General features: G+C 32.1%; 2 protein-coding genes across 3 annotated transcripts; both read left to right on the top strand.

Moving 5' to 3' along the window:
- Positions 1-885: 885 nt before the first annotated feature.
- On the top strand, positions 886-4,457 carry LOC131847171 (peptidyl-prolyl cis-trans isomerase sig-7). Its single transcript, XM_059196651.1, has one exon. It carries the CDS (start codon positions 1,021-1,023, stop codon positions 2,977-2,979), a length of 1,959 nt encoding a protein of 652 aa, XP_059052634.1. The 5' UTR covers positions 886-1,020; the 3' UTR covers positions 2,980-4,457.
- Positions 4,458-7,579: 3,122 nt separating this feature from the next.
- On the top strand, positions 7,580-12,136 carry LOC131847182 (putative neuropeptide precursor protein). 2 transcript variants are annotated; one of them, XM_059196663.1, is made up of 5 exons: positions 7,581-7,807; positions 9,160-9,285; positions 9,659-9,896; positions 10,471-10,626; positions 11,073-12,136. In XM_059196663.1, the coding sequence occupies exons 1-5, from the start codon at positions 7,729-7,731 to the stop codon at positions 11,602-11,604; spliced, it is 1,131 nt and encodes a 376-aa protein (XP_059052646.1). In that variant the 5' UTR covers positions 7,581-7,728; the 3' UTR covers positions 11,605-12,136. The 2 variants fall into 2 exon arrangements, with proteins under 2 accessions (XP_059052647.1, XP_059052646.1); XM_059196664.1 differs by lacking the exon at positions 9,160-9,285 and having other exon boundaries at positions 7,580-7,807.
- Positions 12,137-15,526: the final 3,390 nt, after the last annotated feature.

Here is a 15,526-nt window from a genome sequence, read left to right on the forward strand (position 1 = left end):
CGGAGAGTCTCGACCATTGAATTACTATTACAGTAATAAGAATTTACAACAATGATAGGTACGTTCTATAGGTATATGTACCCGTATGTTACTAATAAAGTTTACTTTACCTATGTAAACTTTTTCATATTGCTATAGGTATTTAATGAAATATATCTTTAACCTGTTAACCGAGTGGGACGTATAAATACGTCAAACGTTAAACTTTTGTGTACGTGTAGGACATTATGTATACCTAAATTTTTTATTCATATCAAAAATATATAAATTATATTATATTGTGCTGACGTACTGACACGTCCTAGTCAGAAAGACAATGCCATATGCTGCGTAATTAAGAAAGGAATTCCCCGGTTAACAGGTTAAAAATACCGATTTATAATGTATTTGATAAAAAAATTGTATTTTTTATTAACCAGTCGTTGACGCTATAGGTGCACAAATTTTTAAAGATACCAAAGTAAGAATACTTCATTAAAATCATTGTTCCTCTATCTCACCTATTTCTGCCCCTAAGCAGATTTTAATATTCGAAATAAATTTCAATAAGTGCCATCTGTCCAAAGTTACTAATATTTTATATATAGTGAGTGGAAACTCACAAATACAAACTAGAAATATGAAAAAATAAACAGTATATCCAACAGATGGCGCTATTTCATTTTACGTTATTTATTATAACAAATATTGTTATTAGTAAATTTACTCATTTTTACCAAAATGTTTTTGTCATATAATAATTCATTGATTCATTCATGATTTTTTAAATTGATATAATATACCATAATATTTTTTAATGGCAACATCTACATCAAATTTATGCTTTTATCATCTAGAGCCGTAAAAACAGTCTAACAAAAAATAATAAATTTTGAGTTTGAGGTTAGAAGGAACAAAAATGGTTTTGTTGTGTTGTCCGTGAAGTGTCAAAGTATTTCTACAACAAACCTACGCCCTACTTACTAAGTTTTTAAAGCATAATATGTTTTATGTAAATTTAAAATAACAATCTATTTTAAAATGTCTGTCGTTATAGAAACTACGCTTGGAGACATTACAGTAGATTTATACTTGGACCAAAGACCTGTAACATGTCTCAACTTTTTAAAGTTATGCAAGATGAAATTCTACAATTTCAACCTCTTTCACTCTATACGAAGTGGATTTATTGCTCAAACTGGAGATCCAACTGGCGAAGGGTCGGGAGGTCAGTCTATCTTTGGATTACTAGAAGGTCCTGATAAACGATTTTTTTCTGGGGAGAAAATGCCGAAGATACGGCATACTAATGCAGGTCTGTTATCCATGGTGTGTACAGGAGACATGATGGTAGGATCACAGTTCTTTTTCACTCTAGCCCCCGATCTAGACTCATTAAATGCTATGCACTGCGTCATAGGAGAAGTAACTGAGGGCCACGATGTTTTAAGAAAACTCAATGAAGTCATATGTGATGAGACTCACCGCCCATATCAAGATGTAAGAATTACACATACTGTTGTTTTGGAGGACCCATTCAATGATCCTAAAGGTTTTAGAGCACCATCAAGATCTCCTTCTCCAAGTGCTGAACGTTTGAAAGGTGGTAGAATAGCTCCTGATGAGGAAATAGATGAAACACAAGGCAAAAGTGCTGCAGAAATACAAGAACTCATAGAAGAGAAGGAAGCAAAAGCTAGAGCAACTATTTTAGAAATAGTCGGTGACTTACCTGATGCTGATATTGCTCCGCCTGAAAATGTACTATTTGTATGTAAGCTCAATCCTGTCACAACTGACGAAGACTTAGAAATAATATTTAGTAGGTTTGGTAAGATTGTAAATTGTGAAGTAATAAGAGATAAAAAGACTGGAGATTCTTTACAGTATGCATTTATAGAATTTGCTGATAAAAAGTATTGTGAAGAAGCCTATTTCAAAATGGATAATGTATTAATTGATGACAGACGCATTCATGTGGATTTCTCACAATCTGTTTCTAAAATGAGATGGCTAGGGAAAGGAAGAGGTGTGAAATATTTTAATGATGAAGAAATAAAAAATAATCATAACAAGATACAAGTAAGTCGACCAGAGAGAAAAGATAGAAGAGAAAGAGATAGGAGTTACAGCAAAGATAAGCAATTAAGTGATAGAAACAAAAGATATGATAGTGAAAGGAGAAAGAATGGTACTGATAAGCACAATGAGAATAGACATGCATCAGATAGAGAGTTACAAAGTCATAGGAGGAGGAGCAGGAGCAGATCTAGGCAAGAAAGATCTAGAATGAATAAACTTAGACAGGACCATAATAATTCACGAGATCATGGCAACTATTCTAAACGTAAATACCTTGATGATTCACATAGGAATAATGATTTTAAAGATAGAGAAATTAGAACTGATAACCATAAATCGAAACCTTTAAAATCCAATAAGTCACCTTATAGGGAAAACAATGACAATCATGAAAGAAGAAAAAATCATGACTACACTAACAATAATGAAAAGGATACAAAAGAATCACAAAATAAATTAAAGCGTAAGCAAGTTGAAGACACAGATTCACATCCAAATCATAAAAGAGCCAAAAAGCATAAAAATGTAGAACCACATACCCCATCCCCTGTTTCTAAAAATAAAAAAGAAACAATTATGAAGGGAAAAATAAAGAAGATCAAGAGGAAGAGAAAAAGTGAAAAAAGAAGAAGAAAACCATCTACATCCTCTTCAGATAGTGATTCTTCAGACTCTAGTTCTTCTAGTAGTGAATCTAGTTCTTCTAGTGAAGACAGAAAAAAAAAGAAAATTAAAAGACGCAAAAAAAAATATTCATCATCAAGCAGTAGTGATTCTAGTGGGTCTTCATCTAGTACATCTAGCTCAGATTCAAGCAGTGAATCTACAAGTTCTAGCTCAGATAGTGAACCCATCAAAAGAAAAAGAAATAAAAAACACTCGAAAAGACACATTAAAAGATCTAAAAAGAAATCTTAAAAAAGTATTAATATAATTACACTGCCTTTTTTATTTGTGATTTTTCTTACTGCTTATTTTATTTATTTATAATTTGTTGTTGAACAACTTTGTTATATCGCTCATGAATAAATTACAAAATAAAATTCTTATAAGCTTACAATGTATCAGTATATCATGTGTTCTATTCTATGTTGCCATCTATTTGCATGTAACTTATGAACTATATTTTTATGTACAACTAAATAAGTACTTTAAAACTGTTACCTAAGTTATGTATATATATTGTAGTATTACTGTTGTGCCAGGAATACAATTCTATATAAGGCTAATAGACATGCAAAACAGTTTATTATATGTATATATTTAGTAAATTCATGTCTTAATGGTAAATTCCATTGCCATGGTACATGGTAGTGGTATTTGAACACCAAATTATAACATACTAAACAAATTGGCTATACCTAAAACTATTTATATTATAAACAGACAATGAATATAGGACAGTATAATTTATTTATCTACTTCAGGCAACTTAATATTATTTATATAACAATATTGGCCCATTTTATATATACCTTAAGCATTAATATATATAGAAAATAGTGAAGTATAAAATATTAATATTGTCTTTGTCACCACACTAACTGTAGCAATCTGCCACGATAACGCCGGATTTCGGCCAGTACTTCAGCCTTGTTTATACAAAGCAACGTATATCATTGTTGCTCTATAGAGATAGTACAATAAAATATCTATTTTAAGAATTGATTGATCTACCTGAACTGTCTTACAATTATGTACATATATTGAAAGTTTATCTGTACTTAATAAGTTGATTATATTATTACATTTCATTGCGACAACAGATTGTTTTCTTTATATTTATTTCGTAATTATAAGTGTAATAGTCATAACTGAGGTTTTTTTATATATCTATTAACATAATAGATATATAGCCTATGTCACACTGGAACAATGTACCTTTTAGACAGTGAATGAATTTTTAAGATGTGTCAATTATAGTTTATAAATTTATATTACAATCAAATTAGTATCGAGTTGCCAACCATCCTCTTTTACCAGGTCATGTCCATGTCATTAATCAGCATCCTTGGGTTTTAAATTTAAAAATTTAGTTTTATATTTTCATATTGCAAAATATGTAAGTATACATATCTAATTTTATTCAAATACTTTCATTACAAAATATGTACTTAACTTGTTTTTTTTTTAATTTGGGTTTGGCAACCCTGGTATAGGTAAACATATATAAACAAGCGCATTGTGTGCTTCTATTTATAACGATCACAAAATATTTTATTTAATCAAAATAGAAGATTCATTGTTTACTTATATTTTGACGTCACCTTAAATCTTCACCAAATGTGAAGAATTTAGATGATTATTTTTACTGTTGATGAAATTTCCAACCAGGGAGACGTCTTACTAATTTTGTAATTTAAAGTCCTATATAATAGTACATTTGCCTTTATAATGTGAACTATTTTTCTATCATAAAAAATATTTCTATGAAAACAATTGTTTCATTTATTTATTATGTATACACGTTTTAACTTATTTTCTTCTGTGGTAATAGCTCAATTTTTTTAATTACTTGTAATATTTATAATTTTTTAATTTATATAACTTATAAAAAACTGGTTGGTAGATGAAATAGGTACCTACACTACGCAATTAAAATAAATTACACGAAGGCATACCTAACTCCGTACCTAACGATTAGAGTTGGTTTTTTACAGAATTTATTTTACCGCTTTACTTCCGGTGGTCGCAGGTTCGATTCCGCACCAGGTACAAAAATTTAGATTCATAAGTATGATTGTATCGGTCTGGGTATTTTCTATATGTCTAAGTATTTATATGTATTAGTTGTCTAGTACTCATAACATAAGTTCTGCTTATCTTGGGACTACGTGACGTGTGAATTGTCCAGGGGTATTATTATTAATTATTTTAGTATCATATTTCTGTAAAAACTTGATCCTTTTAATCCGATCAACATGTTTCTCATGTCTGTTAGGTACTAGCGTAGCTTAATAGCAGCATAATTCGTGATACTCGTATACCCGTACGATTAGGTATTTAGATTAATTAATTATGTATTTTTATCTGTTTCTTGGTCATATAAGATAAACATTATTATCTACAATAAACGGCAACAATTAGCGCTTATATTAATAAAGTTATGCACTCTGCGGGTTCGAATCTTATCGGAACTGTTAGAAAGTTAATGTTCATATAATAATACTATCTATAGACACTAATAAGTGCCCTATATAATAAAGAATAGTGGCAATAGTGGGTCGTCTACAAATATCTATATCACAGATAAGATAATATTATACAATAATAATGATCACCCTAGTTAATTCACACAGCTGCATCCAATCCCAAGGTATGCAGAGCTTGTGTTATGGGTATTAGGCAACTGATAGAAATAGTCACATACATGTTTTTGTAAATATATATGTATACATCCAGGCAAACACAAACAATCACACTTATAATTCAAATGTTTGTATCGTGCGAGGAATCAAATCCACGACCAAGAGAAGTGAATCGGTGTGCAAATTCCCCAGACCACTGAGGCCGTCGAACTTTCTATCTACCGTTTTACCTATTCCCAAGAGAAGAATTATGTGTATGAATGTTTTACAAACGGACTATATACAGGTACCTACTAGAATAATTGTCATCTAAAAAATTTTTATAGTGAATTAGGTAAGTATTGTGTACTGTGAAACAGAACTGTGATCTGTAGGTACTCAGTTGATCAAGTGACAAGCAAATTACTATGAATAAATAATAAACCATACGGTTCTTGTTCTTGAACGGGAAATCATAAAACATGTTAAATTTCCTATAGATGTTATAACGTGTACCTATAGCGTGTTTACAGGACGTGATATGCCGCCTCAGAGCACCTACTAAATGGACAGTTAGCTTTTGTGAGGCTAAAGTGACTGAACGAGAAAATGACCCTCGTTAATAATGCTATTGTGTGCTACCCATCGTGGACACATCTCAAGACGATTGGGAATAAATACTATTCTGCATCATACTTACGTATTCATAGAAATAGGATTTGTAATACCTACCTACCGTTGGGAAGAGGATTGTTAGTGATGTAGTCAAGTACCTAACCCCATTGCTGTATATCTCTCCAGAAAATGTAATGATTTTAGGAATACTGATAATTGCAAATTAAAGTAGTGTGCTGATCCGCTTGACATTACAGTCGTCGAGTCAATATCGGAAAATTAATCGGAAATTTTACATATTTAATATTGATTGATTGTTATAAATATGTAACATTAATACCTACTAAAAAATCTATCGTAATCTCGCCGTTTTTAGTATATCTGTGCATAGGTGTTGGTAACTAAAATAAGTAGGTGTCTATTGTTATTTTCACAAGTCTGTAATGGTCGCATTATAAATGGAGTGACGTGACCTCAATTTGCAGGAAGTCACCCGATACTTATAGCGTTGGGAGGCCTATCTTCAACAATTGACAACATGCTCCAAAATGTTGATGAGAACATACCTAATATTTATTAGATTGTTTGCTTTGCAAATTTAAGGCACAGTCGTAAAAACAACCTCCATTTGTCCTTAGAAAGAAATGTTAAGCAGTAGTCTGTTTAATGTAACATAATTAATAAGTACTGACGCCTCCGCTCCGCCGTCTGGGCTCATTTTCTTTGCAATAACATTCTTATATGAAGGGCTTGTTTAGCTTAGTAGGGTTAGACGTCATAGCCACAGAGACGAACTGCGGTGGATTAGGGCCCTTAAACTAAATATTATACGTGGTTCAAACCGCACAAAATAGCCAGACAGCAAGTCTCAGTTCAACCCATTTTATGAAAAAAGAGGTTCTTAATTCATCTATATATTTTATTTGTATAGATATTCTATCACCAGTTGGATGAATCTTTTACAATCGCCTTTTATTTTCAATATAATGAATAAAAATTGAATATTATACAAATGTATTATGAACCTACTTATACAGTTGCGGGATACGATTGAAATATTGACAATCTCGATAATCTACTGCTTTAATTCTGATAGTCGCAGATTCGATTTCTCCAACGGTTTAAATATTTGTGTTCATAAGTATGATTGTTTATATCGGTCTGCGTGTTTTCTATATATCTAGGTACATATATTATACCTACTTATATCTATTTACCAAAAATGTGTCTAAGTATATATCAGATATCTAGTAGGTACCCGTAACTCTACTTAGCTCGAGACTAGATGGCTTTATGTTAAGTGGCTTTTAATCTAAGTTAAGGGAATTTTGCTCTAATGGTTTACGCTGGCGAAGCCCCAGTGGAGAATGATGAGTGAGCCTCATCTGGAGCATGGGGTAGCCCATCTTAACAAATTAATTAGTATTATTATTATATTGTTCATCAGGAATTTATCACTATGGTTTCCAGAGGAAACCGCGCGAAGGTCAACCTGATATAGTGCATTCTTTGCAATGGGGGCAAGTTTAGTTTCGGTGGGACTCCAATTATTCAACATAAATATGAACGCAGTTAGTTCGTCTCTGTGCCATCCATTGCGCATGTCGCGAATTTATCGACAAGAGCAGTAAGTTTCCTCTCCAGCTTGGGCACTGATAGACAGCACTCGTTCTCTGCTGGCGGACAATACACACAAATTCTGAAGTATTTTTATTCCTGCTCTTAAATATTGGACTCTCGATACTTCCATTAACATTCAGTGACTATGTTACTAATCGCGCTTACCGCGTTATCCGCGGTACTGCTTGTGTGTGATGGGGTACCAACGCCTACTAACGGCAAAGGTAATATATATTTTTTTAATATTGATTCAATTGGATTTGTAATTTTCATCGATGTCTTATGTTGTGATTGCTTTGTAAATGCTGTGAAGTTGTGATTGTGTTGTTTTGACGAGTTTATTGATCAGTCAGAGGGGGCCGGGCCGCAATCTATATTTAGCAACAGGTGGTCTGCGCGCCGGATTGTTGCTGCGTAGATCCATCTTTTACCGGGTATACATTGTGACCTTTCACACACAATGACCTAAAAATAGAGATCTCATCGATTCTTTCTAGTCATCACTTTCTAGTCTCAGGAGGTCGCGCCTAATTGTGTAATTAATATCTAACTGTAAATAGGTAAGACTTTGATTAAATATATAAGTATAGATATACAATACCTATTTACCTTGTAGGTACCGTTATTTGAAACTCTTCAATATAGGCCCATATCTTATTTTGGATAGGAATTAAGTATATTAAATTGGCCAAACTGTAATATTAGGTACCGACCTAGATTGAAAAAGTATTTTCATAATAATACTTAGGTAATATCTGTTTATTTTCGTTTCATATTTTAGCTTTAAACGCTCAACCAATAGTTAGTGATAGAATTTGTTAACGCCACGCCTAAGCCAAATTCAACTTGGTAGTTACGGATAGAGACACAGTATACTATCCATTCCATTAAATTCTAATATTTTTAATGTAGCCTATTAGGTTTTTAGGTAGTATAAATAGTTTGTAACAGGAGCGCGGACTTAGGCCACCATAGCACTTTTATCTCACAAAAGATCTGGAAGGGGCTGAAATAGCGAATGATAGTTCGATTTGGGAATTCATAATTTCACAAGTTAAGGGTATAAAAGACGATATACAAAGTTTAATCTTTCCGATAATTAGTAACTTCGTACACTTGCCAACAAAACCGGTTTTACTTTATTAAGTATTATTAAAAAAATAATATTAAGGATCCACCTATCGGCATGAATTTAACCTGTCTTTTAAATTACAGAGGTTTAGTTAGTCCCATTATGTTTTGTTTTTATCTCAAAAAAAATGCAATTATGCTCCAAATTTATATACACATATGTAAGGATATAGGTAAGTGTAATCGTATAGGTATCTTACACATTATATTATTTGCAGAACATGTGTTGCCTTTTTAACAAATTGACATTCATTGTTTGCTCGCTTCGGTATGTGCCTGTTTCTTATAATTGTCAGTCACGTATTTGTACATATTATATATATATAGAACTGTTTATACATACAAGCTATAAAGAATATTGTGTAAACACTTTACTGCAACTGACAATTTGACTGTTATAAATATAATTATTGTCAAAGTATCTATTAGATAAATTGAATTTTAGATGGCGGTCCAATTGGTGAACTACCAGAAAATTGGGACCAAACAAAAGACGACACACAATCGTTATTCCTGAACAAGAGTGACAAAAACGATCTGGAGCCGTATCCACTAGCTCTCAGTGAAGAAGGTCTGTATGGCCACACCAAAGCGAGCCACGTCACAGTCTGAAAGTTACTAACCTCTACGTCTACGACTACAATATTGCTGTAATCACGGCCACGCTATAAATTACCACCCAATAGAAAATAATTAAAAATATATAATATACCTAATGTTTATGTAATATAAAACATGTTAATTTAATTTTCTTACAAATTGATTAACATTAGTTTTATTAAAAGAAACAATCGGATCTAGACTTTTTTTTAATTAATTGATTACTTTACGACATTAGGGATATGAACTAAATTTCGTAGAACAAGACTTAAAAAAACTCGGTGCGCTGTCGGTTTAATACAAAGTTACGTAACATATAATTTAATAAATCTGAATTTTTACAGGAAATGTGGAAGGTTACGAACAGGGAGTAGAACAACGCTTCGACTCTCCACAGTCCACTGGGGAACTTGACAATCTCATCATGAGACCCGAATTATACGGCGAGCCTCCAGCTATGGAAGGGTTGTCATCGGGATATGATTCTCGGCGCCGTAAGCGTGGTAGTGGCACTAAAGTTGGAGGAGCTGGCGCTGCCACAAAGGTTGCCACGAAATCGGGATCAGGGAAGAAAAACTTAAAGTAAATTCAATTTGTAAATCTTGTAATAGGTACAATATGTAAATCAATTCCTTATATACTTATTAAGAATACTAGAAAAATATTATACGTATACATATTTTTTAAATAAATTATACTAAAATTTGATTATGAACAATATATGAAACAAAAACGATATACAAATTTAAAACATTTTTTTAAGTATGGGATTTTTTTTCTATTTTTACCATACCTACTACATCTTACCTGTGATACTACTTTGTAAACTACAGTGTCGTAAATTTTAAAAAGTTAAAGGAAAATGTTAAGTATTTTATAATACTTAATTACATTTCAACGTTTCCACTTGTTTGCAGATGATTTTAATAATTTTATTTTTTATAAAGACTTACGTTCTTACCTATTTTGAATCTAATTTAATCCGATTCAAAAGCTGATTCTAAAAAAACTAAATGATGCCTACTTATTTGCAAGGAATGCATTATTTCTGTTACATTTTATGTGTTATAAATTAACACATAAAATGTAACAGTTGTTCATTACTATTATTACTAATGTACTTGCTTATATATATGATGCACGACATTATCTTCAGATCCGAAGAACACGACGCCCTCTCTCCGATCGACTCAGCATCACATGACCAGGATGCTCATCGTCGCAAACGCGGCAGCGGAACGAAAGTAGGCGGCGCAGCGGCTTCCGCTAAAACTGCCACTAAAAATTCCGGTGGAAATAAGAAGAACTTCAGGTTAAATTATGTTTACTGAATTATACTTATACAATACACATATTATATTCCATTTCCAAATTCTATTTTTTTATTAAGACTCTGTATCCAAAGAAAAAAATACCTACTAATAATTCATTCGGTGTGTCTCAGATTTTTATCTTAGTGAAGTTATAACTAATATTATAATTTAACAAGTATAGGGAAATCAAGAGGTAAAACAAATGTTCCATTTACAAATCTCATGGAGCAAGCATATGAATAGGGGACATATCAGGGCGCATAGACAAGATTTATTATATGTATTTTGTTATAATAAGCACATCTTAATAATGATTAAATTAGCCTAAAATTAAAAACCATAAAAAATAAAATATATTGTTAAAAGACACAAGCAAGTACATTATATTTTGAGATTCCCTTATAGTTAATACTATTTATTTATAATAATAATTTCACTCATTCAGGCCCATATCGGAGCGCCGCAAACGTGACTCTGGCCTAAGTGCAGCCGATGTTCGAGCATTGCTCAATTTATGGGAAGCACAAGAACGTAGAAAGCAAGAATGGAATGCCAACCAATGGGCTGCCGATCACTACTACGGTCGCGTAAACACAGTTGAAGACGAACAGCCCGAAGTGGATGAGAATGGCGATATTTGGTATAATGAACCAGTTGTAATTAATCCACGAGAGCGAGAATATCCTCACCATTCATACTTTTCGGAACAGAACCGTATGGCTATGGCTCACGGCTACCCAGACATTTATCAAGTAGACCCCTCTGAACTTGCACAACGTTACGAAGAAGCTCGGCGCAAAAGACAGTATGCCAATAAAGTGAAACGCTTCATGGTAGCCCGAAAACGGTCTGATAACTCGATGCACCAGAATAATTATAGGCCTCGGGATGATCTGTACACGCTTGCGGAGCTACTTCGCTCTGCGCCTCGAATCCAAGAACAAGAAATTCCCGTATACCGGCGACTGATACTTTAAAGCAGTCTTCTTGAGGAAGGTGTCCATTCGAACGATCCTGTAAGTCGGGTTATCATAAAAGAATGAATACAGGTCCTACGATTAGCTTGTCTTAAATCTGGAAAAAACGTAGTCCGATGGGCAACATTATGACATAATTTGGGGCGGGAGAGTGTCGCGCATTTAATTCGCAGTGTGTAGCGGATACCTACCAATTTAGAAATAGAAGAGTACGTATTATTAATAACATTTTAATATATAAATAATTGTATTATTTTATGTGTTAAATATATATGGCCTACAAATAATACTTTTATTTGATGTCCGATTATTTTTTAATACTTTATAAAAATAGTACCTAAAATATTTTTTTATTTAATCCTGTAAGAATTCTTAGTTTCATTATATTATTGCATATCTGTCAAATCATGTAGATTAAATTTTTAAATTACCTGTAATCAAATTTAATTAGATAGATATGTCTAGTTTCTTCGAATATATTAATAGTTTAATGTGAAGTTAAACTTTACATTTTATTAAATGTAATTAGTGTTAGACTTTATGTGTAAATGGTAAACTGCTGTATTAAACTAGTATTATCCTATAAATGTAGTTTTATTTAAAAAAAAGGCCAACTTTTTAAGAACGGTATAATCATCCATATTGTTTAACGGTAGTATGTAGGACTATTTTTCATGGATATCATTATCAATTTAAAATTATTTTGTATTATCTACCTACGTATAGGTGCAAAATAACCTACCTACCACGACACCAAAAACACCTACATTAATTTCTAGAGATGATTGCTAGTATTTCCACTAATCGCGACGTACCCTAACATGCCGACCTCTATAAATCTATTGTAATATATTCCTGATATATTCGTTATGATTCGACTTCATCCCCATCCTAGCCTTCACCATTGGGAGAGGGAGAAAAATTTTAGTAATAAAAGAGTCGCAGTACCATCTTTCTTACCAATGTGTCCTGCCAGAACAACTTCTACGTGGTCTCTCTTAGAAACTGTTGTAGCCAAATCCAATTAAAAATACTATGTTCAGCTAACGGGCCAGACTACATCGTCCTCCACTAGTGTAAAAAAACTAAAATTTTGAATTAGATCTAATGCACAAAGTAACAAATAAAAAAACATATATTTTAGAAAACCACGTACACCTACACCAACGGAAACATTATAGAAATTGAGTACATACTGATCTTTTTTTATTATATATTATTTGATCAACTTAAGAATCTTTGAACAAGACATAACTTTATTATAAAATAAACCTAGTCCATCCTATTATACGTCATCCTATTTTTTCACAAGAATTCACATAATTGTGATGTGTAAAAATCTGGTTGGCAAGAATTAAACAGTTCAATATAAAAAATAATTCAAAATAGTTTTTATATTGTCAAACAATTTAGAGGCAATAATGACTACGGTATTTTCTAACTTAAGCAAAACTATAAGCTTAATATGAATGAGGAATCTCAGAATAGTGTAAGCGAAAAATATATTCCTGAAGAAATTTCAAAAAGCCTCATCGCTTCTGATACTGAAAATCTGGAAATAATCGAAGATGGCCAATTCCACTCACGGCCGAAGTATGAGACGTTTTGTTGGTTTTTTAACTACTCCAGTATGTTCGTATCGCGATTATTTAAAGATTTATTCCGATCATTTTTACATTATTTTTATTCTGACCGGGTTTTCCCTGAACATATCGTGAACTTATTGATGGTGCAAAGAAACATTTACGTAGAACACGAACCTGCCTACATCAGGTATAAATCTATAAACTCGTGTTGTATATCTGTTGTCGAATGTTCAACACAAACAATTCCACTAATTCCAGACAATTAAAACAACCCTAAAATACATTGTTGTGAATAAGGTATTTCAACAATTTTGAGCCATATATTGTTTGCAGTGAAGATGACGTCAGCTTACAATGTGCTTGTAGTAAAGAGCAGATCACTGGTGTCGAGAAAGAACCAATTCTTGTGATTATCGATTTGTGTTGCATTAGTAATCCTAGTTCTAGGGAAATTCTAATAAGTGATCGAAATATTATAACCTCCGTACCTAGAACATATTTAATCAAAAATATTTTGTCTAATGAAGTGCCTTCTACAGACTTACGGAGATAAAAATCGCAATCCGGTGATGAATGAATTACAAATGGTGAATATAAATCTTCAAAGTGAACATGAAATGGCCGTAGATGATACCGAAAAAGGCACCGAGTCAATAGTTATTTCATATCTACGAAATAGAGACGCTTTATAGAGACGCTTTATAGAGAACGAATTTATAGAGCACGAGGGTAAATGATGACAATGGCAAAAAAGAAAGAAAAAAATCTTCACTATTGCATAGTGTTCCTAAAATTGAAACAATAATCGAGGGAGAACAGTTTACTCCATTTTCAATAACGTCTAAAAATGAAATATCACCTGATGTAAAACATGATGAATAACAACATCCACTTGATACTATAAATCAATATAATTATTTACAATGTTTTGTTTCTTAATTTGTAACTGTTATAAAATTACTTCCAAACAGTCTATTATCTTTTTAAATACCTACCTTCACCATTTTCTGCTTTACTTGCAGTTCCGAATAAATTTGCTCTATGATATATATCACAATTTTTTCCGACACCAATAATTAATTTCTTTTAAAACTCATATCGGATGATGAATGTAATCCAAAACTGAAAAGAGCTGTCGAGTTCTTGCATAAAGAAAACGATTTCTTAGTGTCTGCTGAGATCGGCAATGATAAGCTATTGGAGATTATCATAAGGTAAATTAGATAAAGACATAAGATGTTTAAAAATAATGTTTTCTATTTTGAAGTAGTGAACTATAACAACTTTTATTAGAAAATAGAAATTATACTTTAGAAATAAACTAAACGTATATATAATAATAGATATAAAATTTACAATACTGAGTTAATTTACAACTCAACATGACTAAACAGATTGGTAAACCTTATATTTTTTAATTAAGCTAGAGCTAATCAAAAAGTCTATAATCGACCTTAAATAGATGACGTCGGTTGTAGGAAAGGCGTAAATATTCAGCAAAAGGACTATCTCGGTCGCAACGTTCTTCATTTAGCATTGAACTCATACGTATTTTGCTAGACCTTGGAGCCGACATAAACCTCACCATTCATAGGCTAGAGACACCTAAAGATGTAGCTGTAACTTATAAATGTCGAGAAGCTGTTGTTGCACAGAATTTCTGTAGAAGACTCGACAAGGGTCTAAACTAACGTGAAAGAAAATGGGGTTTTGTATTTGCTTTCGATAGTTAAGTACAATGCAAGCAGTTAATATTTTAAGAAGCTCAGCGACTGTTACTTGTAAAATCTTGCATATTCCGTATACAGTATTGACCAACTTTACTTTTTACCACTCACATCACAATCAATTAATTAACTAATCAATTTTCACTTTTTATCGAAAACTATTAATTAGATTAATATTAGAACTCGGTCGCATTGCTATAGATCTAGTTTTAACATTTTTGTCGAGTTTTGGAAATGTGGTATAAACGTAACTATAAAGGGTCTACTGGAACCAGCAAATTTTTTAAAATGCGAGATAAAAGTTTGGGAGCCTCTATTCTACATGATTCGTTATTGTTGAGAATACTAAAAATATCAATTAGTTGTATGCCTATTGCTATAATAGAATTATTTAAAATTAATGTAATGTATAGTAGATACTGTGATAGCAATCATTAAAAATAAAATATAATATATTTTTCTATTTTACTTTCCCACTTCATTTTTCTTGTCAAATAATAGATGTATGAATAACGTTCCTTTATACGTATTTTAAGGCAGCACGGCTTTTATCAATGGTGGGTGACATTACGATTCTGACATTTGTTCTACAGTTTCAAAGATGGCGGC

Source organism: Achroia grisella, unplaced genomic scaffold, assembly GCF_030625045.1.
Source record: "Achroia grisella isolate CSIRO2021 unplaced genomic scaffold, CSIRO_AGI_Agris_v1 utg516, whole genome shotgun sequence".
Classification (NCBI taxonomy): domain Eukaryota; kingdom Metazoa; phylum Arthropoda; class Insecta; order Lepidoptera; family Pyralidae; genus Achroia; species Achroia grisella.

Excerpts from the sequence above, each read along its gene's own strand:
- LOC131847171 (XM_059196651.1), top strand. The coding sequence starts at position 1,021 with ATGTCTGTCGTTATAGAAACTACGCTTGGAGACATTACAGTAGATTTA.
- LOC131847182 (XM_059196663.1), top strand. The coding sequence starts at position 7,729 with ATGTTACTAATCGCGCTTACCGCGTTATCCGCGGTACTGCTTGTGTGT. Across the intron at positions 9,286-9,658 it reads ACTAGCTCTCAGTGAAGAAG|GAAATGTGGAAGGTTACGAA; the intron begins GTCTGTATGGCC and ends GAATTTTTACAG. Across the intron at positions 9,897-10,470 it reads TCAGGGAAGAAAAACTTAAA|ATCCGAAGAACACGACGCCC; the intron begins GTAAATTCAATT and ends CATTATCTTCAG.